The 27,843-nt window shown below is 41.2% G+C and overlaps 2 protein-coding genes and 1 long non-coding RNA gene across 6 annotated transcripts in view; 2 read left to right on the top strand and 1 right to left on the bottom strand.

Annotated features, from left to right (window-relative positions):
• rdm1 (RAD52 motif containing 1) overlaps positions 1 to 23,860 on the top strand; it is a 24,938-nt gene extending 1,078 nt beyond the window's left edge. The window contains exons 4-8 of one of the 3 annotated variants that reach the window (XM_077530196.1): positions 59 to 224; positions 1,822 to 1,920; positions 2,002 to 2,102; positions 2,179 to 2,247; positions 21,866 to 23,860. In XM_077530196.1, coding sequence (XP_077386322.1) covers positions 59 to 224; positions 1,822 to 1,920; positions 2,002 to 2,102; positions 2,179 to 2,244 — 432 coding nt within the window. In that variant the 3' untranslated portion in view covers positions 2,245 to 2,247; positions 21,866 to 23,860. Of the gene's footprint in view, positions 1 to 58; positions 225 to 1,821; positions 1,921 to 2,001; positions 2,103 to 2,178; positions 5,318 to 11,492; positions 11,511 to 21,865 lie in introns of those variants that run through there. The other 2 variants (XM_077530212.1, XM_077530204.1) reach the window with 2 other exon arrangements.
• Positions 2,324 to 26,081, bottom strand: LOC144023771 (integrin alpha-3-like). Of its 2 annotated transcripts, XM_077529604.1 has the most exons (28): positions 25,848 to 26,081; positions 23,105 to 23,289; positions 22,814 to 22,941; positions 22,650 to 22,735; positions 22,220 to 22,356; positions 22,020 to 22,126; positions 21,841 to 21,933; positions 21,266 to 21,325; positions 13,233 to 13,392; positions 12,984 to 13,177; positions 12,819 to 12,907; positions 12,614 to 12,747; positions 11,826 to 11,903; positions 11,503 to 11,570; positions 10,457 to 10,593; positions 10,247 to 10,390; positions 9,838 to 9,935; positions 9,614 to 9,764; positions 9,242 to 9,325; positions 8,863 to 8,942; positions 8,444 to 8,521; positions 8,272 to 8,374; positions 7,666 to 7,842; positions 7,431 to 7,547; positions 7,236 to 7,349; positions 3,968 to 4,054; positions 3,771 to 3,896; positions 2,324 to 3,602 (listed from the first exon to the last, which is right to left on the bottom strand). In XM_077529604.1, exons 2-28 carry the CDS (start codon positions 23,260 to 23,262, stop codon positions 3,447 to 3,449), a joined length of 3,144 nt encoding a protein of 1,047 aa, XP_077385730.1. In that variant the 5' UTR covers positions 23,263 to 23,289; positions 25,848 to 26,081; the 3' UTR covers positions 2,324 to 3,446. The 2 variants fall into 2 exon arrangements, with proteins under 2 accessions (XP_077385730.1, XP_077385739.1); XM_077529613.1 differs by lacking the exons at positions 22,814 to 22,941; positions 23,105 to 23,289; positions 25,848 to 26,081 and having other exon boundaries at positions 22,228 to 22,356; positions 22,650 to 22,729.
• LOC144024267 (uncharacterized) lies at positions 25,721 to 27,843 on the top strand. Its single transcript, XR_013284720.1, has 3 exons — positions 25,721 to 25,903; positions 27,364 to 27,612; positions 27,720 to 27,843. It is a non-coding gene; the product is annotated as an uncharacterized LOC144024267 (long non-coding RNA).

The raw sequence follows: 27,843 nt of genomic DNA, 5'->3' as shown, positions 1-27,843 counted from the left end.
GTGCAATGTTTGTTGCGGCGATGGCGAGCGTTACATGACTCAAGCACTTCGTGTGTAGCTGAAGGAGCTTCCCGGTGAGGAGAAGGAGGATGGGAAGGAAGATGAAGCGGGCGTAAGCGGGCGTGTGCATTTGAAGCTGGGCTGCGTGGTCCAGATCTCCTTCCCGCATCATGGCGTGAGCACACGAGGAGCCGCCGTGGTGGAGGACATCTTGGCGCACGCCGGTTGGTGATAGCATACGTGACGTGGCGATGAGTCAGTCATTCACAATACAACAGATGCTGTGGACTTTTAGTGCACATTTTTTTTTCACCAACAAAATCCTGTTAAAGTGACGTCTTGAGATAGGAGTGATCAGACTTAAAGTTTTTGGAGATAAGAGATTTTTTTGTTCTTAACTCATTCACTGCCTTTGACAAGTATACTTGTCAATTGTATTTTTTTAGAGCGGAGATAAATGGGGGCTAATCTGACTATGCTCCACAGTAAATATCAAACTTGGAAACAACTTTACTGATGCCCAACCACCGGTAGATGACATCATTGCCCCATTTTATACCAAATAAACACAGTTTCAGACAGGGCTGGGCAATAAATTGAATTAATTCGATACATCGTCATTTTAAAAAATCGAATCGTTTAAAATTTGCTAAATCGTGAAATCGAGTTTGTTTACAATAACTACCAACTACTTCATTGTGGCATTTAAGCACAAACTATGAATGTTAAGTGTATGTTAAAACTGATCTAGAATCAGTATATGTTACTGGTGTCTGAACATTTTGAACAGGAATTAATTTTTGAATAAATGAAACCTTTAAATAAACATTTGTTGGATGTATTAGGTTAAAATCGTAATCGTCATGAATGACTGCAAAAATCGAGATTTTCTTTTTTGGCCATATCGCCCAGCCCTAGTTTCAGAGTCCATGGGAGAATACGTTTTTCTACTGTCAATTATAAAAGAATGGGACAGGACAAAATGTAGGGAGTCTATTCTGTTATTTGATAGATTCGGTTTCTATATAATTATTGAACGTAATATCACATGGGTATTAATAATTTTGAAATTTTCTCAAATGGCTGGCAGTGAATGAGTAATAGAATTTAACTTGAGTCAACTTCAATATGACATTCTTTGGTTGTTTTTATAGTCATGACAATCAAAAATTAAAATCTGTACTAATTGCCCAGCCTTAACTTGTATACAAACGGTGGAGCAACACATGTAGACAAATATATTTGAGATGCACAGCATCTCCAGATGGGAAATTGGGTCAACAAAAAACACGACTAAGTGGGGGTTGTGGAATTTTCAGCAGTTAGGTGAGATGAATGAAACCGTTTGGAAAACAATTTGTCTTTTGGGTTTCTTTATAGTTGAAGCTTCAAATATGCGCAAGTCTAACAGAGCATTCTACAAGATAGTGGTCTGTGAGAGAGTGCGCAGTAAGGATAATGGGAAGATTCTTTATGCTGCGTGGTTAGGAGTTTGGGAGGAGAAAGGGAGGGTCAGCTGGGCAGGAAAGCAAGCAGTCTCTTCCGAGTACTCTTATCAATCAAGGTCACTTTGTTATTGCTTCATGTCCAAGAAATGAAAAGAGCATTGTTAAAGAAAATACAAGTGTCTACAATAAAGTGAAAACTTATGTCAATGTGTGCTAAATAATTGTTTTCCATTACAGGTTCCACAGTAATATAGAGGGGGTTTTTTTATTCAGAAATGATTGATAAAGATGATTTTGAATCTGAGTTTTTTGACTTAGATACATGGTCATGGAACAATTAAACTCCAAACTCAAATGTCCTGTGTGTGTACAGGTCCCGAAGCGTTGCTGCAGAAGCGCAGAAGCTTGCACAGGCTGGTGCGTGACAAAGCGGCGGCTCAGGCCTTCTCCACAGTGGTGCTGGTTCTGCTAGGTTAGTCAGTGTCGCTCACACCAGCCAGTTGCCACGGCGATGGTGTCCCGGCTGATGCTCATGTATGCATGTGTCCGTCAGGTGAGGGAAAAGTCATGGTGGAGCTCCGACGCTCAGCGGAACATCTCTTCTCCGAGGAGCCTGAAGGACTCATCCAGGTCCACGACCAGAATCGGGACCAGGTGAGCGGTTGTGTTTGCTGTTGTTTCATGTTCATGCGATGTCCGCCAATCCCTATTAATGATGTCATCATATCAGGTGGAGAACATTCCTGTTGATGAAGACCTCTGGGAACACGAAGACCTGGACCTGACCGTGTGGTAGATGGTCCGCATACTTTCAGAAATTAACATAATTCTTATTTTTTTTATTTTTTTTAACCTTTCAACAGTTTTTTTCCATCTTATGATGATAGTGGTGCTTTAAGATAAGGGTTTAATTTGTTCGTTGTCCACACTTGTAACTCAAAACACTTATCTCAAATAATTTCTCCCTTTTGAAATGAAATGATATGCCATGCCATCCATTCCAGTTGCCTCCCCAAAATGTTGTCTTTTTATTTTTTTAATGAGAAAACTAGCACTCTATGCCAATACACTACAGAATTAAATGACATTCGAAATTAGAAGTTTTAGTCACATTTTCCCAACAATAATGCATGGCCAATTCATACTTAACCTTCCAGCATGGATGCAGCTGCCAGCGGGGCCTAAGTGACATTCATATACAGTAGTTGTTATTCGCAGACGATGAAGTTTACAGATCTTACTGGGTTAGCAGACTCCCCATTTATTCTGCTGGTTGATGACGTGGTGATTTGTACCTTTGCTAAAATGTCGCATGTGACTAGCCTGTCACAATTTTGTGTTTGTTGACTGGTGAAGTGCATTTGTATTGGTTTTTATTCAAATGTTGAGATTCTGCTGAAAATCTTCTTTAATCCACAAACAAGTTTGACATCACAAAGTTTACAAAACACCAATGAGGAAAGACAGTCAGGCTCATTAGCTAAGGCTAGCGTTAGCGACCGCAGGCCGGACAATTACAAGTTTTACAAAACAAACAATACAAATACTAAACAACAGAGACTTCATTTCTGAGCTGACCATCAAAGTGTTGAGTCGCAGGCAGTCATGATCCAAATGTAGACAGCACAGAACACGCACACACAATTAGGACATTTTTGAAAGTGAGAGCTCCTTCTTGTGTACCGATTATTGAGAAGGACTAGTGCCAACCACCATACACCGCTGGGAAACCCCCCCCACATTTGCTCAAATGAATGTGCTACAATGCTGATCCTTTTTTTTAAAAATGTCATACCCAAATTTACACCAAAGCAAACATGATTAAAAAAGGATTGCAACATAAAAAAATCGGACACATCTCACCAGTGAGCTATTTTTAGAACAGGCCCGCAGGCTACTCATTTGGTCCTCGGGGGCGACCTGGTGCTCATGTGCTCCATGTTGGTGCCCCCAGTGAGATTATGGCTGTGAGGCGTTTCCATGAAGGCGGGTGGCGCGTCAATCCACGGCGGTCCAAGTGCGCCAGCGTTTGGGTTTAGTTCTGGTTTCGGCCAAGACGGCATCCAGCTGTGTGCGCCGCTCTTCTGCCGCCAAGATCCTGCCCTGGTGCTGCGCCGCTGCTCGCCAAGCACGGCTGCGCACGAAGAAGCCGCACTGCGGCCAGGATGTGCGAAAAAAGCAACCGGGAAATGAGCAGGAAGACAGAAAATAGGAAGAAGGAAGCAAGTAGCCAAAAGTCTTACCAGGAGCTCTCTTGAAGAATAAACCGACAAACTTGCCCTCCCTTCCACTGATTAAGACCTCTACCCCACTCAAGTTTACCTTCCACAGCAGCATGCAGATGAGCGCCAACAGGCCCAGTCCAGCCAGGATGGATGCCACAATCATCCACAGGGGGGCGCCGCTGGCCATCTGCCTCTCCACTTCAGGGTAAGCGTAGACCTCCATCTGCAAACAACTCCAGTGTCGCATCACTATTGTTGTTGCCTGCAATCAGCAGCATGGGGCGCTAGTGGCACCTGTGCGCTGGTGGGCTCTATGTCGATGGCACCCAGCCTGAGGGTGGCCTGTCCCCGAATCAGCACGGCCCTGGCATCCATGAAGTGCTAGCACACGCACAGAAGTTACTTCAATGCTCCACTAGGGGGTGCAATGCAAAGCCATTGGTACATTACTTCCAAATCATATTCATCATTCCCTACTTTTTCCTAAAATTGTTCACCAAAAAAAATTCCTTTCCAGTGGTTAGGAGTCGGGAATCCCGATTCGGGATGAGTAAATGATTGTGAACGCATTTGCCATTGATTTTGGGTGGTGTTTGTTTTGATACATACTCAATTGATATCCACATAGCAAATAGGTCTCGGTCAGATTTGGAAATAAAACACAATTGTACTGTTTATATTGGTATGATTTTTAATTTTAATTTTTTTTTTAAATGAAGATCCTACAAAGAAGATGGCTACTAGCAGAGGTGGATGAAGTACTGACATTCTGTACTTGAGTAAAAGTACAGGTACAATTGTGTAAAAACTTTAGTGAAAGTACTCACTCAAATAATTACTCAAGTAAAAGTACAGGCTCTGAAATGTACTTGACAAGTTCAAATTATCAGTAGTGGTGGCGCACATTGACCTCATATTTATGGTTTGTTCTTATCTAACCAATTGCACATCATGTGGTAGCGTGGTATCGACGGCTGCTTTTTCTTGCAGATGAAGTATTTAAATCGTTTTAATGCATGTAAAAATGTACAGATACTCATGTTAAAATGTAATGGATAAAAGTAAAAAGTAGTCAAAAATATATAGTAAAGTACAAAATACTGAAGAAAAACTATTGAAGTACAGTAACGAAGTATTTGTACTTCCCATCTCTGGCTAGTGGCTACTTGTAGGCTTCATGGGGCTACTAGTGAGTGACACATGCCTACTGTAGTTGCGCCTAGTAGTGTTACTAGTGCAGCGCAGTCGTGTACTAGTCATGCTTAATTACACAGTGGCACTCAGGTGGAAAATTACTAGTGACACACTAGTACAGGGGTATCCAAACTTTTTCTTCTGAGGGCCACATACAGAAATATATAAAGGTGCAAGAGCCACTTTGATTTCTTTCACCTTAACTTATTAAACACGATAAAATCAATGAATTAATTATACATATAATGTAGTTATTTTTGACAAACTGCTACTCCTAAAGGGCTTCTATAAGTTAGATAGTTCAGGTTAATTTTTTTGTTTTGGGGTGATCCCTGTGTGACACTATAATTGACCCACTTCTCCCCTGAGCAGCAGCTAAATCCAAAGTTCATCATTCTGAACCACATCAAGAATAGTTTGTAGTAAACTGACCACGTTTAAAAAAAATAATATTATTTTTAAATAGCATTGTGGCCATGTCAAAAATTATCTTTAGTAGAGGCCGCGGGCAACCAAAATATGTATGGCGGGCTGCATTATGGTCTCCGGGCCATAGTTTGGACATTGATTTACTAGTACAACCCCTAGCAAAAAGTATGGAATCACCAGTCCTGGATGAGCACTCACTCAGACATTTTATTCTGTAGATCAAACTCAGATAAAAAGCATGAAACAGTCATAAGGTCATTCCAAAGTGCAACATCTTGGCTTTCAGAAATACTAAAAGAAATTAAGAAAAAACATTGTGCTGGTCAGTAAATGTTACTTTTATAGAGCAAGTGCAGGGGAATAAATATGGAATCACTCCATTCTGAGGAAAAAAATGTGGAATCACTCCATTTTGAGCAGAAAATAAGGACACACCCAGTCAATTTCATTTGCTTAATTGGGCACCTGCCTCAAATGACATCTGCTCGTTAGTCAGCAGTTAAAAACAGTGAAGTTATCACACCTTGGAGGGCTGCGGGACCAAGTGGATTGGCAAGAATCATGGCTGCAACAAGGGAGATGTCTCTTGAGACCAAAGACAGGATTATCAAACTTGTTGAAGAAGGTAAATCTACACGTATGGTTGCCAAAGATGTTGATGCTCTTGATGTGTGATGCTCTTCACAGTCAGCTGTATCGAAGATCTGGACCAAGTACAAGCAGCATGGGAAGGTTGTTAAAGTCACGCGTACTGGTAGACCAAGGAAGACATCGAAGCGTCAAGACAAACAACTAAAGGCCGCATGTCTTGAAAACAGAAACTGCACAACAAGACAAATGAAGAAGAAATGGGAGGAAGCTGGAGTCAATGTATGTGACAGAACTGTGCAAAATCTCTTAAAGAAAATGGGATTTACATACAGGAAAGCTAAAAGGAAATCATCAGTGACGCTTAAAAAAGAACAAGACTGCAATGGGCTAAGGAGACTGTGGATGACTGGATGAAGTTTGTCTTCAGTGATGAGTCACAAATCTGCATTGGACAAGGTGATGACGCTGGAACTTTTGTTTGGTGCTGTTCCAGTGAGATTTACAAAAAGAGTCCTTGATGATATGGGGCTGCATGTCAGGCAAAGGCACTGTGGTTAAATCTTCAATAAATGCACAAGTTTACATTGACATTTTGGGCAGCTTTCTTATCCCTTCAATTGAAAAAATGTTTGGGGATGATGAAATCATTTTCCAAGATGACAATGCATCATGCCACAGAGCAAAAACTGTGAAAGAGTTCCTTGGACAAAGACGCATCCAGTTCATGTCATGGCCTGCACATAGCCCAGATCTCAACCCAATTGAAAACCTGTGGTGGAATTTGAAAAAAATGGTCCACAGCAAGGCTCCGACCTGCAAAGATGATCTGGCAACTGCAATCAAAGAGAGCTGGCACCAGATTGACGAAGAATACTGTTTATCACTCATCAAGTCCATGCCTCAGAGACTGCAAGCTGTCACGAAAGCCAGAGGTGGTGCAACTAAATACAAGTGATGTGTTTTTCTCTGTCTGTTTTTCATGATTCCATGTTTTTATCCTCAGAATGGAGTGGTTCCATATTTATTTTCCTCCACTTATTCTATAAAAGTAACATTTACTGCCCAGCACAATGTTTTTTCTTCATTTCTTTTAGTGTTCCTGAAAGCCAAGATGTTGCACTTTGGAATGACCTTACGACTGTTTCATGCTAATTTATTTATTTATTTTTTAAATCTGAGTTTGATCTACAGAATAAAATGTCTGAGTGAGTGTTCGTCCAAGACTGCTGATTCCATACTTTTTGCTAGGGATTGTAGTAAACGGACCTAAAGCTATTCATCAAGGATGTGGAAGAAATGTTCAACAGGCTTTCCATTGTGTACATGCAAGGAGAAAAGGAAGAAGTACCTCCAACATGGTGGCCTTCCACAGGCGTGCTCGGAGCGTCACACTCACGCTCTTCTTCACGTGCGACAGTGGACATGCAAAGTGAATGCACTTGGCACCGCCGTTCACGCAGTCCTACACGCACACACACATGCAGTTAGTAGCTAGCAGCTATATTTTATGTGGGGCAGGGACTCCCCCTGCTGGAGGTCCTACCAGAATATAAGACTTGTTGCTGCGAGGTGGGCCGCGTCCTACCCCGTCGTCCTTCCTCACTTCCTCTTTCTGGGCTGGACTCAGGCTCTCCCTCCTCCCCCTCTCCTCTGTGGAGAGCTGGTGCACATTATTCATGTGAGCTCATGTCGGAAAGTGCTGGCCCATGTGTCCCTTTAAAAAAAACTCCAAAATTTTCCCCTCCCCGTTTGACTTGAGGTGTCGTCAGTTACCCAACCTTGAGGCGGAGCGGGTTGATCACATCGCTGGGTGGAATGCATCGCGCCTCGGAGCTTCCATTCAGCGAGATCTCCGTCAGGTAGAGCAGCCACTTCCCGTTGGACAACTCACTCGGCCAATCGAACACCAGCTCCAGGTTGCCCCGGTGACCTTGCTGCCACCTGCCCACGTGAACCTGCCGGACAGGGGTGCCGCTCAGAACCTCCAGCACAAGTCAACATAGACTTGCTCTGGGTTCCCAATCGCTCCCTATCCACTATATAGCGAGTCGGCCATTTTGTAGTACTGTTGGAAGGTGAAGTCATTGGAGACGTTATCTCCGACACTATTTTGTGCCCTCTTTGACCTAATTAAGTACCCAAGTAGTGTTCCAAAACAATGTATCATTACTGATGAGTGATGAGTCAATTATATAGTCCACTATAAAACACAGTTTACTTTTGTTTAGAATCATTCACTTATTCCATACTCTCCAAACATGACAAAAATTATTTTCAGTGGACATTTTACGAACTATCTAGGCTGAGTGACTATATCCAAATTTCTATTTAGTGGGTTTGGGAATAGGGAATGAATGGAGGATTGGGAACAGCTTTGGACTGACTTGGAAGGCGAAGAGGAGCAGAGGGCCCACATCCTCCGTGCTCTTCATGGCAGACTCGCCCAGAACGTGACCACTGAAGGGGGTGGGCCCCGGCTGGCGGGTCCTATCATAAGCAGGAAGAGGGTGAGGCTGACACGTGGTCTTCGAGTTCCCCCTTAGGTGCTGTACTTACAATGTGAGGGACATGTCCATCGAGTAGTTGACCGTCAAGGAGACCAAGATTGGAGACAAGTCCGTCTGCTTGCTGAGTCTGAACGCAAAAGTTAAAGCGGGCCTATTCCATCTTTTAGGGTCAGAGACATTTTTCAAGGACCACCTCATTATTCTAACCACAATTAAACAAACCACCATGTTCACCCCTTAATGCCCCAAATGAGAATTAGTGATTACTTTCAACATTTCAACTTCATGCCCTTAGACAAATTCATCCATTAGTCAATTTTTCATTGCGCTTATCCTGATTCGGGTTGTCTGAGCTGGAGCCGAACCCAACGGACTTAAGGCGAGTTACGCCCTGGACTGTCATTCGGACTTCCTGTTTGAAGTAGTCATGTGTCTTTAGTGTTAAATGTAAGCGAGCGTGTGTCCTACGTGGACATCTGCAGCAGCATCTCCAGCTCCCGAGTGTCCCAGCTGATCTCTGACGCCTCCAAAATGATCCACACTTCAACCTGGAAGACAGACAGCTTTTAGATCTACCGTGACATGAACAAGAAGCAAAGTACAAAAAAAATACAGACTACAACAAATAGACATCAAAGGACAAGGGATTAAAAAGCAGAGCACAAGGAACAAAAATTAAGACACAAAGATCCAGGAACAAGAAACAGACAACAAATAACATGAATCCCAAAACAACAAGGAATGAACAATGAAGGACAATAAACAAGGAACCACTAACAAGGAATACAAATGAAGAAACAATAATAAAGAAACAAAAAAAAAAACAATTGTCTGAAAGGTTCTGTACCGTTTGGTTGCTTTTGAATGGGTTTCCCAGCTCGCACAGAACCACAGAACCTTCCACAGAACATTGTACTTCCTGGACGCCACGCTGAAAGGAGCACAGACATCAGACATCAGGAGTTCTGAGTTTTGAGCATAACAAGTTCAAGTGTCATTTCAGACAAGTTCAAGTTAGTGCTTTGACAGTGCCAGGTCAGGTCAATGTTAAGACGAAGGGTCATTCCAGACATGTCCATATCAAGTCCAGATTTGCTTATTGTCGGTCCCTTCAGTGAACGCTGAGCTTCCTTGATGACACATCGAGTCTCCTAAGACTATTTGGATCCAAGTCAAGTGTGGTCCAAGTCCTTGTTGACTTGGGACTCCTTCAAGGCACCTTAGTCCGGACTCCAGAGTAGACCAGCGCAGGTGGGATGCTGACATTCAGAACAGCCAAGTGAGCGTCCTCCGCCGTGTTGCTGATGTTGACCCGCAGCAGAAGACGGTCTGCGGCGCCCTCGTAGAACCACACCTGACGGCCAGAGCACCTGAAAGAACCCGGCTCGTCAATGGAGCTCTGCTTGGAACTGCCGAGCTTTGAACCGCGCTCTCCAGACTTACGTGCTCAGTGGCTGCTGCCTGGAATTCGTGAAGTGGGCCGCCATCTGCAGATTACTGTGGCAACGGTTATCGGAACCGCACGCCTTCTGGATGTGAATCTGAGGAATAAATATAACTGGTTTCTCACTCCATCTTCTTCACTTGTTTACAGACAATGCTGGGAAGTAACCAAGTACAGTACAAATACTTTGGTTCTCCATATAGCATGATTCCAGGACCCTTAGCAGTACTACAGGGATGATGTAGAACAACAGTTCCCCTGCTATTAGAAGAAGCTATTAGCCTAAACTGCATGCATGCATCTTTATCATTGTATACAATTGTTCGTACTTTGTTCAAACCGTAATTGTTGCCAATTGGAAACAAAACTTCAAATACAATTTACTACGGAGCCATAAAAGGTTCTGACCTGGGTCTGGACAGGTTGAGGTCTTTGGCTGAGCACGGGGAAGGACGCCAGGTCCTGGAGGGGGGTTTTGTCCTTGAACATATTGTGGTGTAAAGATGCATTGAGCGAGAACACCAATGCTTCCACTTGATCTCGGACCGGAGTCTGATGAAAAGTCACAAATGGTCAATGTGCTCTGGAGGCTCCGCCCACTTTCCATCGGGTTCTCACCAGAATTCCGATGCTCAGGGTCCTGCAGTGATGCTGTGGAACCAGCACTGAGCCTGAGTGCATGTTTTGACCATTGCCGCGGAAACGCAGGCGGGGCTTCAGGCTGCTGACATCTGCGACCACGGTGAAATGGACGGCTGGCAAATGCGCGGATGGGGACAGGTTGTCAGCAGTAACACACCCAGCGCGCAGCATTTACAAAATCAAATACAGTCGTACGTTGACTTGTACTCCAATGTAAGTGGTTTTTGACTTCTAAGCGTTTGGTCCAATTTTGTTTTGGTTCGCACAAGCGAAGTGTGTAGAAATGGAGTGGGTGGGATTGTGTGATGCCCTAGCATGTGGGCAAGGAGAGCCACAGCTGCCTTTTATTAAACGGGTCAAAGAGTCAAAACCACAAATACGAAATGAAAACTTTTGCAATGAGCAGGCCGCGGACATGGAAAACCGGAGCTCGAGTCAGACCTCCTAGTCGCACTCAATAGGCCACGCCACCATTAAAGGCTCACCAACATGCCAATGGACATCAGTGCGTGTGTGTGTTCACCTTCAATGTAATTTGTAAAACCACATTATTTTTTCACATTCTAAGTTCAAAAACATTAAATTTTCAATTCACTTTCATGGGAAAATTTTATTTGATGTACAGGTAAATGGCGTTATGAGCTTGAACCCTGAAGGAATAAAAAATTGTAAGTCAATGTACCACTGTACTAGCCTGTCTGTGTGTTTGAAAGCAATAACTTTGACCTTGATTCTGATTGGTCCAATTTGCAAAACAAGGTCCAGAGGCCCTTTCTGTGCATGTTTGTGTGAAATTTATTACACACACGAGACACTGAAAGGACACGAGGACACTCAAGGACAGTTTGATGTCATCCCTGTGTTTGTGTGCCCTAGCTGTGATTACTAGTTGGTTTTAATCGGCGGTGGCATGCTGTCAGTTAATCAGCTAAGCCACCTAGCTTCAAAGAAAAAACAAACTTGTTGATAATAATGGTGAATGTGTATGTGCGTGTTCATGTTTGTGTTGAAGGTCCACTCACTGATGTTGTCTCGGTGGCGCGTCTCTACGGTGCTCCGCATGTATGAGAAACACACCTCCACCTCAATACTGACACACACATACTCACAGTAAATGTATTTACTTGTTAAAAAACAACAAAAAAAAAACAACTTGTATTCGCACTTCCAAATGTTTGCTTTGTTCTTGTTTTGTTACCTTATTCTTTACTGAAAAACCGATTTGTGTTTATGTACAGCACTTTGTATACAGCAATGCCTGTTCTTAAAGCGCTTTATAAATAAAGTTGAGTTGAGTTAGCATGTCGTAAGCGTGTTAGCGGGTGTTGCCGTTAACACCTCTCACCAAAAGTCGCAAGTGTTGGGGTCCACAATATTTGGGGTCACTCTGATGGTTTTGTTCAGGTGAATCACTGGACGAGTCCTGCAATCAAAACAATTCAGCTGTGGATTTATTCCATATCACGGATATTCAGTAATATCCAGATGGAAACGTTGCAAATGATAGTCAATCAAAATACATCGAAGCTTTGATACAAAAATCGATTTCCGGGTTATAAGGAGTCTTTATGAGTGGCCACCGGTCTTAGTTATGTTTGGAAGCATCGCGCAGTGTACGGTGGCCCTCAAAACTTGGTACCTGCTGTTCATCTTGTGCACTTGATGCTGATGGTGAAAAGCAAAAAGATTTTGCTGTCAAATGTAAAATCATGCTCAGGAACATAGACAGAATAAACATAATGCAGCAATCCGCCATTGCAGTTGTAAATGTTGGCGGTGTTCTCATAGTTAACGCAAGAAACGCATCTTCTCAGGAAAGATGCGTATTGGATTGACTTGAGTCAACGTTCCATCTGGTCAACTGACGACGCAAGGACATCATGCTGCTTGACTCCCAACCTACTGAACAACATTTACTGTTTCATGGGAAAGGCTCCAGCACCCCCTCGACCCTTGTGAGGAACAAGTGGTTAAGAAAATGGATGGATGGATGAGGAACTAAGAATATATTGACATTTCAGCTGCAAAAATCTGGACGGTTATTATTTTGAAAACGACTAATATCGGCAAATTTTAGTCTGACGAATCGGGCGGGCCCTATTTGAAAGTGTCTGATGGTGTGTGTGAGTGTGCCTGAGCAGGACGACGGTGTCATCCAGGGAGCCAACTAGAAGGTCCGGATGCTTGTTGCCGTCCACATCCAGTCCAGCGGACAACGAGAATCCGAAAGTAGAGAAGCGAGGAGACAAACTGCTGCCGCTGATAACCTGCACAGGGCGCCAAAGCACAATAAGACAATGTATGTATTTGCATTTGTGCCCGTGTGCATATGAGGCACCTGGCTAGGTTGAGTGGACACGCCGGTGCTGCTCCCGCGCCAGATCATAACACTTCCTGTTCCATGGAACGGCGCTCCCACCGCAAAGTCTACAATGTAGACATCGACACATCACATGATCACATGACATCGGTCACATGACACGGCAAGACGCGCGTTCCTCACCCTGGAAGCCATCTCGGTCGAGATCCCCGGCGTGGGCGACCGCCATCCCGAAAGCCGAAGCGGGCGGCCCCTTCAGCACCAACGTCGGTTTCGAGCGGAAGCGTCCCCCTGCGTTCATGTACACGTAAACCGCCCCACCAACTTCCTGCTGCCGCCGGAAGTAGAAAGGTGCGCCCACCAGCAGGTCGTGCCACCTGAGGGTCACAGTTCATGAGACATCACAACAATTGAGGGTGCAGCCTCGCTTACCCGTCGTTGTCCAGGTCGGCGGCAGCCACGGCGTTCCCAAAGTACGAGCCCGTCTGCTCTCCTCGCAGCGTCTGTCGGATGGCCAGTGTACCGCCGCCATCATCTTTGACTGCCAGAAGCACCGAACCGCGAGCGTCGTCTTTGGTGTCCTTTGGTGCACCTGCTTAATGGAACACCTTTCAACTTTGACAACTTCACATCCAACTTCAGGTCTATGTGCAAATGTTAGAGTTATTGTGTATATATTATTCTATATTTTCTCTTATTACATAGTTAATTGCCAACTATGTATTCAGTATTTCACTATGGGTTTGGAGCTGCTGCATGTTTATTCAACCTGAGGACATCTGGAATGTGGGAATGAAGAACTACAGCCTTCAAGGATTAGTAGTCGTGACGATTTAAAGGATGTCCTCTGTATTTTACGACTGCTGGAGTTGCTTATCACATTGCTGCCAGTACTCCCATTTTCCTCAGAGGCAAGTGTGTAGCCTATTGTGTATGTTAGGGAATCCCAAATAAAAGAGGAGAAGTAGGGAGTTGTGTCAGAAGGGGCTGGGAGCTTGTGATCTGCGCACAACTCTCTGTCAGCTTCTCCTCGCGAGTAATCAAATCCTTGTGTCTTCTCATTCTTTCTTCTGTGTATTTTAAATGTTGCAGGTGTTGACTTGACATTAACTTGGTCCTTCGAGCCGGATCCCAGGACGCCTAAAGGATTCCAGTTGCAGAGTCGACCTCCAGGAAGACCGTGGCCACGGCAAATACTACCCTTTTCTGGGACTGGATTTTCGTCTCTGTGACTGGGATCTGGAAGGCTGACGGGAATCCAAAGGACGAGAAGACATCTGGGTGAGAAAAAATTTACTTTCCGGGGGAAAGTGTGAAGTGAATGTCGACGTAAAATCTGCGCGAAGGTACTGTCGCAGCCTGCACGAAGGTACTGTGTGGGAGGAAAAACCTTGTGAATACTAGTCAATGGCAAGTAAAGGGAACGGAGCCCAGTAACGTCCGTGTAAAGAGACGATGCCGGAGTCGTGTACGTACTTAAATTCCGTGAAACGCAGAAAATAAAAGGGCCTTGTGTGAGTGTGTGAAGTGAATGGAAGTGTAGTGTCATTTGATACTTACTTCATTTTAAACAAACAGGATTGTAAGTGACAACTCATTGTGGAAGCAAAGGCAAGAATTCTCCGCCCTATTGGGTAGAAGCTTGAGAATTACCACAGTGAGAAATTTATTGTCACCCTGTTATTTGAACCTATCAGTCCCTAGGAAACTCTAGGTTCACGGACTGTACCAAATTCATATAAAATGGGGGAAAATAAACAGTAAAAGGTGAGCTATAAGATGAACTATCCAGTAAGGATTGGATGTTCATAGAAAAATTAGATCCATCTAAAATATAGCATTGAAATACGTGGATTACAAGATATACTTTTGCTGGCCAGCTTAATTTACAATAGTAAAAATAATAACAATAATAATGGTAATCCACTACAATATTAAATAAGGAATAAAATGAAATGGAAAGTTGGAGCTTTAACAGCCTAATGATATCGAGGCATAAGTGTATTGTCTGTAAAAGTGTATGTGTGTGGCTTCTCACTGTGTTTGTCTCTGTGAGCTCTTGTATGTGTCTGTGTGTCATATTGTCTAAAGACGACGGCTTAAAAGGGTTTAAATTGTGTATAAGGGGTTGTTAGATCGTGTCTAACATAACTATGTTAAAAACGGTGAAATTGAGAAATTTTGGTCTGTATCAAATATGAGGTGCGTGGACCAAAAAGTGGTCCCAGAAAGGGTCATCACCCGGTCCTCAGGTGAAAATTGTGTATTTTGTTTTTGGATGGTAAAGCTAATTGTTTGAGAGTGAGTTAAGTAGGTGATTGATGACAAGTTGTTGGACTTCTGACAAAAAAAAAAAAAAAATCCTTTTTATTGGACTGTTTTGAGCATGGGAAATGATAAAAGTAAGAGAGAAACGTGAAAGTAGAATTGATTATGGTAGAATTAGAACAACTGGATAAAGAGAAGATGAATTAGTGGATGATTTTAAAGTGGGATTTGTGAAGTGTTTAGAACAAGTTGTGGTGGTGTAGATGATGATAAGACAGGAAGGTGTAACGTTAGAGGACACTGAGTTAAGAAATTACCCTCAAAAGTATAAAATAGATAGTTTAAAATGATATAGATTATTTGATAAATAATGCTAATCTAGTCTACTAAATACTAGTTTAAAGAAATTTGAAACTTTGAATTAAGTAAGTAATGATGGTTTTCAGCTATGACTATATTGTAAAGTGTGTAATGGCACCATTTGTCAAATTGCCAAATGGGGAAGGCCTTGATATCACACTGATAGTAGAAGCTTCTATATGGAAATGCAATGATTTCATGACTTTTTAACAGGTAGTAATTTAAACCTTATTGACTGACTTGAAAATACTTACTAGGAGTTAAATGTTCTAAAAATTCATTACTGTGGTGTTTCTATTTACTAATAGATTTGGTGTGACTCATGCAGATCCAGATTAGAGAACAACATAAAATTGTAAGAAAGAGCCTTTACAATGTCGTTTTGAATATAGTCCTGAAGTTTGTATAAAAGATTAGTTACACGGAGGAATGTTTTCCTAATTGAATTCTGATTTAGCTCCTGCTGTGATTGACTGTGGAATTTAACAAATTCTCCCTCACCAGAACCTGATAAGTAAAATAGGCATTGAAGGGAAAAGATTATTAAAATGGTTTAGAAGGCAAACCTTTTATTAGTGGTGAGTTATTTAAAATAAATAAATAGCTGAGATTTGAATTTGATGAAGAAGAAAAAAATGGCATTTATAATTGAATTTGAATGTTCTTAAAGGAGCACAATTATTAATAGTTGCTTTTCCACCAACAAGCCCAGGATCTTTGAGTTCTGGGTAAAGTGAGTTTTTGGTTGCAAAAGTTCAGCAGGGAATTTAGAATTGTGTTTTTACAGTGTCTTAGAGTTCTCTGTAATTAATTTAAATGAGTTTGATTGAGACGAGCTGCTGTAAAAATACTGACCCCTCAAAGTAACCACCTTAGGTTAGTGAGACCCTGCTGCCGAGATAGTACTTGGATGCCCCATGAGGAATTTTTATTGCCCTGGTAATTGTTGTTGGTGGAAAAACGGCCATTTATTTGAACAAGGTGAACATAAAAAACAAAGATGAAACGAAACCAGTAAGCAGAATTATATTAAATTGGATTAGACCTAGTCTTGGTGTCTACATTAGATGGCAACATGGTAATAAAAAGATAAGCTGAGTAGAAAAAGGGATATCGCTATGTGAAAGGTGTAGGATCTTTGCATTTTTACGACGTAGTCTATATCCTAAATAAATTCTTAAATGGTAGCTGACGCCTTACTACAAAAAGCGAGGGAACTGATTGTAAAGAAGGGAGATGATAAGCTATGTCACTCTGAGCATAAATGTGAGAACGAAAACAATGCCACACCTACGAGTGTCACAGTTGACTGACTACCTGTAAACTGATGATGAGTTTGATACAGTGACACTGCATATAACAATTATGGCAGAACAAATGGAGATGACAGAACTTTTGTTTTTCTTTAAAACTAAATAGGAAGAACTGTTTAACCTGCTTCCTTATGAATTCATCATTCATTCATTCATTCATTCATTCATTCTGATGTTGGGTTTCTTGACAACATGTAAGTAAGTGGAAATCAGAGCAAACAGATCAGATATCATCTATGCTAAAGATGATTTATTTGAGTAAAATGCTGAATTGGAGATAAATTAGACTAGTGATTAAGGACTCGCAAAGGGCAGAAGTGCTGATTGAAAATACTAAACTTACTAACTGGAAATATATTATTAGATAATTTGGATTCTTGATGAAAATTTGAGGAATGAATAAGTACTATAACAGTACACCCAAATTGTATATTCTGGTCTAAATTTGCACTGGAAGGGAAATATACATACATATATATATTATTACTACAAGGATATTGTGAATGTCCCACAATACCCTCTCAAGCAATTCGAAATTGTTTGGGTACATTTGGGAAGTCAAATTTTGACTTGCATGGACAAAATTCTTCTATGGCATGAAAGAAAATTGAGCTGTGAAATGAAAACCAGCAACAACTTAAAAGAAAGAAGAAATTGGAGAATGATGTAAATAAAGGTGTATTACACTTTTGTGCAACAAGGGTGTAATATTGAGATTGTTTTGATTGTAAAGTGGTTATGATGGAGACCCAACGATAAAACGAAGTAATTTTGTCGGCCCTAAGATTTGAAACAAATTACAAAATGATATCTTAAATTCCTGAGTGAAATTGTGACCTGTTATGAACTTTTGATGTTTGTGATTATACATATATAATTATACATGAATTGGGTGGATAATTATGCTAACAATTCTACTACTGAAATTGAATTGAGATACTGATAACAACGACAATGTTTGACAAATTTTAATAGATAGATGAATGTGAAAAATGCAGTTTGTGATTTAAATTGAACAATGATAGTAGTGGCTTTACGAAGATATTGGAAGGCCATTTGAACAGACAATTGATTGCTGACATGGTTATGAGTTTTGTTTAGAATGCATGAAGTAGAATTTAAGCCAGTATTTTATATTAATTGTGTACAAGATGATTGATATTCATGGTGGCTTTATTATTAACTACATATGGCTTTGGGAAAGATGTGTTACATTTAAACTTGATTATATGGTTGTAAACAATACAAGATGTAGTATGATACAATTAGTTTTGAAGAAATGCCAGACTACTACTATGCTATGGGTAGACTATAAAATTCTATCCGTCCAAGACATGTAAACTACAGTGTTCTTTCGCAAATTAGGGCCAGAGCGGTGAAGGCTACAGGGTCCCAATTGTTTTAAATTCCATAGTTGTTTAAAAAAAAAAAAAAAAGAAAAGAAAAAAAGTGCTGATTTTGTGGATTTTTGTACAGCTGTGTAATTTTTTGGAAGAGGAAAATGACTGTATGAAGGTTAACCCACTGATATACGAGGGAACACTGTAGTGGAAAAGAAAAAAAAGGAAAAATGAAAACCTTTTGTAAATATTGTGAAATTATTTTAAATTGCATGCAGCATAAGATTTATATGAAGTGGCTTGGATAATGATTTTGAGTTGTGAGCCATAAAAATGTCTCAAAAGGGGGGAGTTGGTAACAATACGGCAATACCGCATGTAAATTTTATATTTTTAATTTTTTAAGTTTTTATGTTTTTGGAATTTTGTTTTAGAATTTTGTTATACATGGAATTGATGTTTCTAATATTTTACAATTTTTGTTAGTGGCTATGGATTTTATGGAATTGAACAAAAAGTAAGACAATGTCAATATTAACAAGTACTGATTGATGGTCTTAAAAAATGTAACAATGAGTTGAAATTGTTCCAGAAAAACAACTGGATGTTATTATTATGGCAGAAGCATTGTGTGAACAGATCATGTCTCTATATGACGTACTAGTTATTTGGAGTAATGAATGAAAGTCACTTTATATGTTACATTGTTTAAGGGAAAAACAGAAAAGCGAGAAAAATACATGATCAAAGCATGGAGATAAGATAATTGATGATTAAGTAATTTGGGAAATTGTAAAAGGAACAAGACAGTTAAGCTCGTTTGAAATTTCGTGTGGTGGACCATTTAAATTTGCCTATTGTAATAACCTGTTAAGCCGTACAGATGAAAGAAATTTATTCAAGTGACTATATGAGAAGATTGTTTAAATGATAAGGAAGTGAAAATGTTTAATCAAATGCCAGATGACTCTCTATCTCAGCAGGAAGGCAAGCCTCCCATCAAGGGTAGTGACTGACTTTGATTAAAGGTCCAGCCTAAGGTGGGAAGGCCCTTGTAAGTGTTGTTGGCCCCGAAGGTTGTGAAGATCGCTGAACGACTCTCCTGGATTCACCTATCACATGGCGCAAAACAGGTACCATTGACTAACAGCTTGCCAGGTTGCGGAACGAAGCCTGACTGAAGTGAGGTCAGAGGAGAAACAAGCAGCTTGACTCGCTGTGAAAAGTCTGACCAAGTAAGTCAGTGAAGACTTTGGGAGCACATTGTTTGCTACCCTCAAAGTTCCCCCAACCGCTGTGAAGTCCAGGACCTGTCTCACTGTGCAGGATGTGTCAGAAGGGACAACTCAAGGAGACGAGTCCCTTTCCTGAATCAAATGGAGCGTAAGATGCGATCAGACGCAGTTGGGGCTGTCTTTTTTATTTTGATTTTTGGGGCCATCATGAAGAGGAAGAGAGACAGCTGGTTGAATTATTAATGCTGAGAATTACATACAGAAACATTGGATAATGTACATTATGATATGCTTGAATTATTTTCAGATCCAGCCGACTAGGACTAAAGATTAACATTGCCTCTGAGTGTAAATGTATTTGTTTTCGTAAATATGATCCTGCAGTTGAAAATCTAATTGAAGTAACTCATAGGTGATCTGAGACTTTGAGCAAATATATAATAAACAGGGGGGAATGTTAGAGTTATTGTGTATATATTATTCTATATTTTCTCTTATTACATAGTTAATTGCCAACTATGTATTCAGTATTTCACTATGGGTTTGGAGCTGCTGCATGTTTATTCAACCTGAGGACATCTGGAATGTGGGAATGAAGAACTACAGCCTTCAAGGATTAGTAGTCGTGACGATTTAAAGGATGTCCTCTGTATTTTACGACTGCTGGAGTTGCTTATCACATTGCTGCCAGTACTCCCATTTTCCTCAGAGGCAAGTGTGTAGCCTATTGTGTATGTTAGGGAATCCCAAATAAAAGAGGAGAAGTAGGGAGTTGTGTCAGAAGGGGCTGGGAGCTTGTGATCTGCGCACAACTCTCTGTCAGCTTCTCCTCGCGAGTAATCAAATCCTTGTGTCTTCTCATTCTTTCTTCTGTGTATTTTAAATGTTGCAGGTGTTGACTTGACAGCAAGTATCTGCTTTGCCCTCTAGTTAAAGATAATTCAGTGCACTAGAAGACCAATTACAGTAAATTTCCACAGCAAGGAGCCAAGACATTCCACTAGATTTTGAGTTGTCCTATTGTTACTACTGCAACAGTACTACTGTTCCACTGAATCTGGACCCCGAGAAGTCGCACAGCAGAAGAGCCACTACACCCAGACAGAAGACAGAAACAAGAGGCATAATGTGCTGGTCGCCTACTTAGCTGCTTTACCAGAAAAACGATAACAAATTTCTCCAAACATGACATCCAAATGCATTTCAAACCCAGTAACACCTGCAAACAAAATATGGTTCACTCCCAAAGACAAAATCCCGAGAAGCAAACTCAAGCAATGCAGTGCAGTGAGGAGTACAACAAACTACATTGGAGAGATTAAGCAGAAGGGACATTCCTTTGAGGACAATAACTTGTGGATAACGATGGCCGCTCGTCTGGAAGAGTCATATTGTAAAAGAATCCATCAATGTCAAACTAGAAAGCGTTTTGAAACAGGAAGAGGTTTGAGGCATCACCTATTGACTGCTGACAACATCGTCATGACGTCGCTTCCCTCAAAGTTGGCCTCTCACTCAATAAGAAGAGTCGGCCCTAAAAAGATCCGTTTTGCCACATGGCAAGTGAACGACTGACTGGTATACAGGATGCTTGTTTCACTAACCACGCAACAACACCACCACCCGATTAATTGTTGATCCCCCAGGGAACATACCAAACTGAGTAATAAATAGAAGGACTTCACAGTCCACACCCAAAACTTTTTAAATTGAAGCTTTCTAAGGTGAAACTTCAAACAGCCCACAACAACAAACAAACCACAGTTGCCTTAATTCAACCTTTTCTGATGACACAGACACAGACATAGTACATGGACCTGAAGCTGAGATGAAGTAAATGGAAGAAACAATCGAAGAGCTTCCTAAGATACTCCTCAATACAAACAGCAATCAATGAATACATTAATACAGCCATCAGCTGATTGGACAGAAACAAAAGAAGTCATCACCTGTTACTATGGTGACATCATCCTGGGAAAGCAGACCCACTGCCTGAGTGACTGAATAGCCTACACACAGAAACACATATCACACAATTTCATTACATGCTGTATCCCTGTTAGCATGTAGCCTCGCAGTTAGCATATAAGCCTTCGTTACCTTGCTGGTAGTAAAAAGCAGTCAAACTTCCTGTTAGCATGTAGCCTATGTGATATTCAAATTTAAGCTTTTCTTTAGCATCATTGTTATGTACTGTTAGTAGCTACATTGCTTTGCTAGTAGCCAAATGCCTTTCTGAAAGCATGTAGACAAAAGTTAGCATGTAGCCTTTCTTATAGCACATGGCCTTTGTAGCCCTGCTGTCGGCTCACAACTTTACTGTTCAGCCTTGCTGATCGCATGTAGCATAAAAATTAGCATGCATCCTTGCCATTAGCATGTAGCCTCACTCTTAGCATACACACTAGCTGTTATCAAGTTGCCTAGCTGCTAGCATGCCTTTTTGCTGTTAGCATTTAACTTCACTTTTAGCACATAGCTTAGCTATTATTACATATGAAGAAGTGTTGTGTGGGCAGCTGACCCAAGTAAATATTTCTGCGTTGCAGGTTTGGGAAGGAGCTCCTCCTGGTGTCATAGACAATGTCAGGATTGTTCCAGCTCACATGGACGTTTCCTACAGTCAAGGAAATGGCAGAGAAGGTGGACAAGTCAAAGAAAGTGAAAAATTAAGAGACGGAGAAGAAGAGCAAGGAGTCAGACCTTGCCATTGGTAACTTCCTGGTGATCCGATGATGACGTCATGGCGAAATATAGCAGCAGACATCCCCGAGCTACACATGACCTCTCCACTTACGTCGCCCAGGTGACTGCACACACATATGATGTTGAGTGGGCGTGGCCTGCTGACACTCCACCGTGTGCCCTGCCCATTTGCCACCTTCCCACCCCAAAAGCCGTACCTGCAGACCTGTTCAGATGTCCACCAATGGTCGTCATCAGCATTACGGTGAAGGTCGTTGCCGTGGAGATAACAGCGACCAATCATGTGTCGGAGTTTGGACGCGCCATAAATCTTGATGAAGCGATGACCGCAAGCCTGCGCGGGCAACCGTTAGCTTCTTAGTAGCATCGCACATTGTTTGTTAAGTTTTAACAAGGGTTAGAGGTCCAACAATTGACAACTAATGGATTCTCAAAATAGTTGACCCCTGTTGTTGACCACTGCCAAATTTACCGTAGCTGGAAAATATTCTATGAAAATACGTCTGCAGATGCACGGGCTGTCTTTGAATTTGTGGAGGAAAAAAAGCACAATGTGTCTCCTTGAAGGTGATTAATCAGTGAATTCTATTGGCTGTCGAGCTGTGAGTCACTTGAACTTGAACTCACCAGGATCCGCCCCCCAGGTGGCCCCTGACTGGCCAGAGACACACCCAGCCACATGTCCTCAACCAGGTCCTCAGATGGCCTTAAGTCTGAAACACAGCAAGGCGGGGAGGGGGTGTGGCCTGTGTCTTCTGGTGGCCGTGTCGTATTGAGAACGCCGGCCTCACCTGGTTTGATGAGCGACAGCCTCCTGCAATCTGATTGGTTGGCAGTGATCGGGCAGATGTACACACCTCCTGTTCGATTGGCCGGCACGTCGGGCTCCGCCCTCTCTCTGGGAGCGCCAACCAATAGACTATGACGACATGAGATGACGATAAACACAGTAGTGAGTATGTGTTGGTGTACGTCTGCATTGTGTACTGTATGTACGTTTTGTTTGTGTGTGTTACGCTTGTGTGTACTTATGTTGTGTCAGTGTGTGCATAGCAACTGTGTAAAGGTCAGAGGTTACTCACAGATGTGTGTGTGACTTGAGGTCATGATGGAGAGCGACGGACAGTCCAAACAATGTTCCGTCCGCGCCGGTCTTGAGCAGTGGGAAGTGCGTGTCCACGTTGGACGCCGCACATGCTAACACACATGCGCTCACCAACACGCATACACACGCCGCCATGAAGACCCTCACATGCACATGCACATGCTTTGAAGACAAGAACACGCACACATCATGAATGAAACAAAAAATGTAACACACGTAATGTTAAAGCACTAAAACGATGTGAATGTTTATTAAACAAAATGAGCCTGATAAAATATCACATGAACAAACAAAATTTTTGTAACTTGAAAAGGTCGTAAAATGGGTCGTTTATTTGTGATGATTGTTTTGATTGCAAAATGTTATGAAATGTCATTTGACTACTATAAAAATCTGCCGGCTCTGTATGCTAGTCACAGGAAAAAACAATGCAAATATGCCGTTTGTTTTAAGCGCGTAAAGAGAAGAGTTTGCATTGTATTTCATTGCACAAATAGCATATGCACGGATGTTGGGCATTGCCAATATGTGACAAAATGTAAACGTGCAAAAATGTCATGAAAATGATAAAATGTCACGTAACATGTAACATATGTGATAAAAACGTAACTAAAATGTGACACAATGTCGTGGGGAAGTGATAAAATATGTCAACATGTATGAATTAAAATGTAACATGGATGTGCTAAAAATATCACACAAACGTGTAATAAAACCTGTAACATGGAAGTTCTAAAACCATGTGAATGTAACAATTGGGAAAATTACATGAAGCATAATTTGAATGTGATAAAACGTCATGCAAAAGGAATATAACATGAATGAAAATTTGAATGTGATAAAACAAAAACATATGAAAGCACTAAAACAATGCAAATGTGAAAGAATGTAAAGTGAAAATGATAAAACCTCACATAAATATGAATGTGCTAAAATGTACCGTAAATGTGACAATTTATTTTCACATTTACATCTAATGATAAATGTTTTGTGATGTAATGTGAACGTGATTAAAATCAGGGGCGGTTCTACCATTTTTCTCTCGGGGCTAAAGGCATGGGGTGGTGGAGGGTCTGTGAAAATAATTTCTAAATATATTCTAGAATATCAAATAAATTGCTCGAGGGGCTTACCTGGAGCTACACATTTATGAGTACATTTGCCCCCTAACCACAGTGTATCATTATCCCTGATTAAAATTAGAGCTGTCAAACGATTACATTTTTTAATCAGATTAATCACATCTTAGAATTTGGATTAATCACGATTAATCGCTTAGTTAAAAAGGCTTTTTATCAACATATTTTACCTACCAAAGTTAAAGTGCACCTGTTATGTGTTCATTCCTTCGACAATTAATCTTATGAGAACATTTTTTTATCTATTGCACACGCTCATCCCCCTCTTTTTCTAATCAGTTAATTACTGCATAATTTAAAATGGAAAAAAAATGACCCGATAATTTGACATGAACAAATATTCTGAATGTCATACGCAAACATTATTATATGCTTTACTTTAACGCATGTAATTATGTTCATTGCTCCAACGTAACCAGCCGCTGTCAGCTAAAGGATCATCTGCACTCAAAATTAATAATGTGATTAATCTGCATTAATACATGATTAATGCAATAATTTGTTGTGACTAATTAATAGGGGTGTGCTAAAAAAATCAATACGGCAATATATCGTTGCGAGCCTCATTACAATACACGTATCGATATGCAGGCGTCAGTATCGATAGCGGTGTCTTTGAAGTTAATTGCCTTCAATTAATGCAAAAATAGCGCACCAGTGAGAAAAATTAAAGCAGAGGAAGAATATCAACATTTATTTACTTATAAATTTAACATGGCATGTGTCTTAATGTATCAATGTTCGTATATTTTGTTTTAAAAAAAATGAAATAAAATGTGTTACATGAAAAAAATGCTGTTTTTATTTCCCCAAATATTTCAAATAAGCACATTTTAGAGCTGTAATTTTAATACTTTGACATTTTTGCTCATATCGGCTCATGCCTATTAATAAATGTTCCCGGTGTGTTTGTGAAAGCTGCTCCTTGCTCTACGGTGCGTACACATTTAGACCAGGCATGCCGCTTGGTGGTAAACCAGAAGAGCTTAGCCTACTAACAAAAAAAAAAGAAGCATTTTTGCCATCGAGCATAATAAACATATCCTTTAGGTATACATATGACTGTTATTATAAAATGCAAGTAAATTAATGTAAAATATCAGGATGCGTATCGCCTTGAAGATCAAGTATTGGGATACATATGTATCGCGATACGTATCATATGGTGACCCCTGTATCGTGACACGTATCGTATCGTGTGGTTGGCAGCAATACCCAGTCCTACTAATTAATTAGTTAACGCTTTAACTTTGACAGCACTCTAAAACGCAATTTAAATTTTTATTAAATGTAATGTAAAAGTGATAACGTAACGTTATATGTAATGCAAACACGATGCTACAAAAATGCATCATGTAATTTTAACTGAATAAAACAATGTAAGAAAACAATATGCAACATGAAAGTGAGAAACCTTGAATATGTACTGTGAAATCCAACTTGAAAACGTAAGCGCGCATGGAACAAAATGAAATTTAACGCAAACATACGCAAAAAAAACTGTCACATGAAATTGTAACATGAACGTTTTACTCCTAAAAAACGTAGAAGGGGGTATTGAAAAGAAAAGAAGGCAACAACCTGTTGAGATGAAGACGAGCAAAGAGGCCGTCCGTTCGATTCCCACCCACGTTGCGGTGAGCAGTCGCCGTCGTCCACTCAGACACTCGTCCGCTGACTTACTGTCCTCGTCCTCCTCATTCTCATTCTCCTTCCCCAGCCGAGGCGCTCGCAAATGAAATCATGTCTGCACGCCCGCCCACGCGCACGCACTGTCACAAATGGATTCGTGCGAGGGCACCTTCATTGTTGTGTTTTAGTGTGGCGACATTGTAGCTTCGACTCTGTGGGATCGCACACACACGACTGTTCCAGGCTTCCTGTCTTTGTGATTGGGATTTCCTTTTCACCCATTTTCTCATCTTCATCATCATCAAGATCACACGCGCACGCGCACATTATTTCATTACGAGCGGCGCTTGAATGCGCCACAAAAAGACAGCACGAGCTCGGCTGAGGCCGCCGAGACTTCTTTTGACAAGAATTGACATCAAGAGGACAGTCAATGTTCGTTTCATTCCCCATTGCAACAAATTGTGAAGTTACTTCATTCCTTCCTGATCTAGCTTCTTTATTAGGGATGTAACGATATCCAGACATCACGATTCGATCTTATCACGATATGATGGTCACGATACGATAATTATCACGATATTGTGGGGGCGTTGGCGATATTTAAAAAAGATCACAATATTGTAAAAAAAAGAGAGCTCATACTAAAAAAAAGCACAATATTGTGCTTTTGTACATAACAGCAATGCATATAAACCACCTACAATCGCTAATAACAATATTGAGGCACTTACTTGCTAATGCAAGCACACATTGATCGCTTCACAAGCAAATTAGGTTCCCCTTCATCTGACAATTGGCATAGATTTTAAACATAGGAGGCCAAAACATCCCTAATGAAAATTAAATTGCACTAACAAACTAGCCACTAGAGGGTGCTAGAACTGCACAAATGGAAATCAACCTGACTTCTTTTTTTTTTTAACAGATGTGTTCCTTTGAAATATTGTGAGCATGACGACGACGATATTGTGGTAGTTTTAATGTCACGATATCACAATATTGCCCTTATTGTGACATTCCTATTCTTTATTTCCTTCGATGCATCCTTTCATTGCATCCGAGTTGCCTTCCCTCAATCTGTCCTCCATCATCCATTCATCCTGACACTTTCTGGCTTTTGTCTTTCCTTCATTTCATACATCCTTGGTTCCATACCCTTCCATCTATTCTTCCTTCCTGTCCACCATTGCTTCCTTTGGTTTTTAATTCCTCCTAACTTAAATAAGTTCACTTAAAAACTGTGTACCTGCTCAAAACGTGATGAGCTCTTTCTTGGCCAAATGCTGATTAGAAAAAGGGGGCGGGGTGATTGGGTGGGTCATGCGGAGGTCATTGTATAACCCTAAAAGCTAACAGTCCCTCATGGCATCAAAAGGGACAGCTGTGACATTGACGTGACAATTGATTATTTGCTGACTCACACATGTGACCATTTTAACTTGATTTTGTTTGTATTTTTCAGGACGTATAAACTGGAGCGCTTTTAAAAGTCAAAGTCCTTGCTCTGCGCCAGGACAGGCGATGTCACGGGTGGCAAATTACTACGAAATGAGACCATCCTAAATACATGTGGCCTCCGCCGACGGTAAAGATGTCTTTAGGATGGTCCTTTTTTGAGACGCTGGCCGCCAAGGTGAAGAAGCGCTTCGGTTTTAGCACAGATAATCCCCAACTCTTCCTCTGCAGGCCCAGCACGGCCATCTTTAACCAGGTGGGAACAATTTTCAGATAGTCTGAAACACGTTATCGATATTTAGTCTGTTAATTCTGGAGAGTCAAATTTAGCTTTTGAATGTTGAATCCCCTTGTCATTCACAGATGAACGTATCAGAGGCCCTGCAGTGGAAAGCGAGTGAGCTTCTCTTCCCATCTTCGGCAGTCTGGGACGTCTCCGAGGCACAGCGACCCAAATATATAAGACATATGTGACATTGGAGGGTCG

The sequence above is a fragment of the Festucalex cinctus genome, chromosome 1, assembly GCF_051991245.1.
Source record: "Festucalex cinctus isolate MCC-2025b chromosome 1, RoL_Fcin_1.0, whole genome shotgun sequence".
Lineage (NCBI taxonomy): Eukaryota > Metazoa > Chordata > Actinopteri > Syngnathiformes > Syngnathidae > Festucalex > Festucalex cinctus.
The sequence above is the reverse complement of the archived record's forward strand: the minus strand, read 5'-3'. Positions and strand labels throughout refer to the sequence as shown.

Excerpts from the sequence above, each read along its gene's own strand:
- LOC144023771 (XM_077529604.1), bottom strand. The coding sequence starts at position 23,262 with ATGGCGGCGTGTGTATGCGTGTTGGTGAGCGCATGTGTGTTAGCATGT. Across the intron at positions 13,393-21,265 it reads TGATGTCACCATAGTAACAG|GTGCACCAAAGGACACCAAA; the intron begins GTGATGACTTCT and ends TCCATTAAGCAG. Across the intron at positions 9,936-10,246 it reads CTCAACCTGTCCAGACCCAG|ATTCACATCCAGAAGGCGTG; the intron begins GTCAGAACCTTT and ends TTTATTCCTCAG.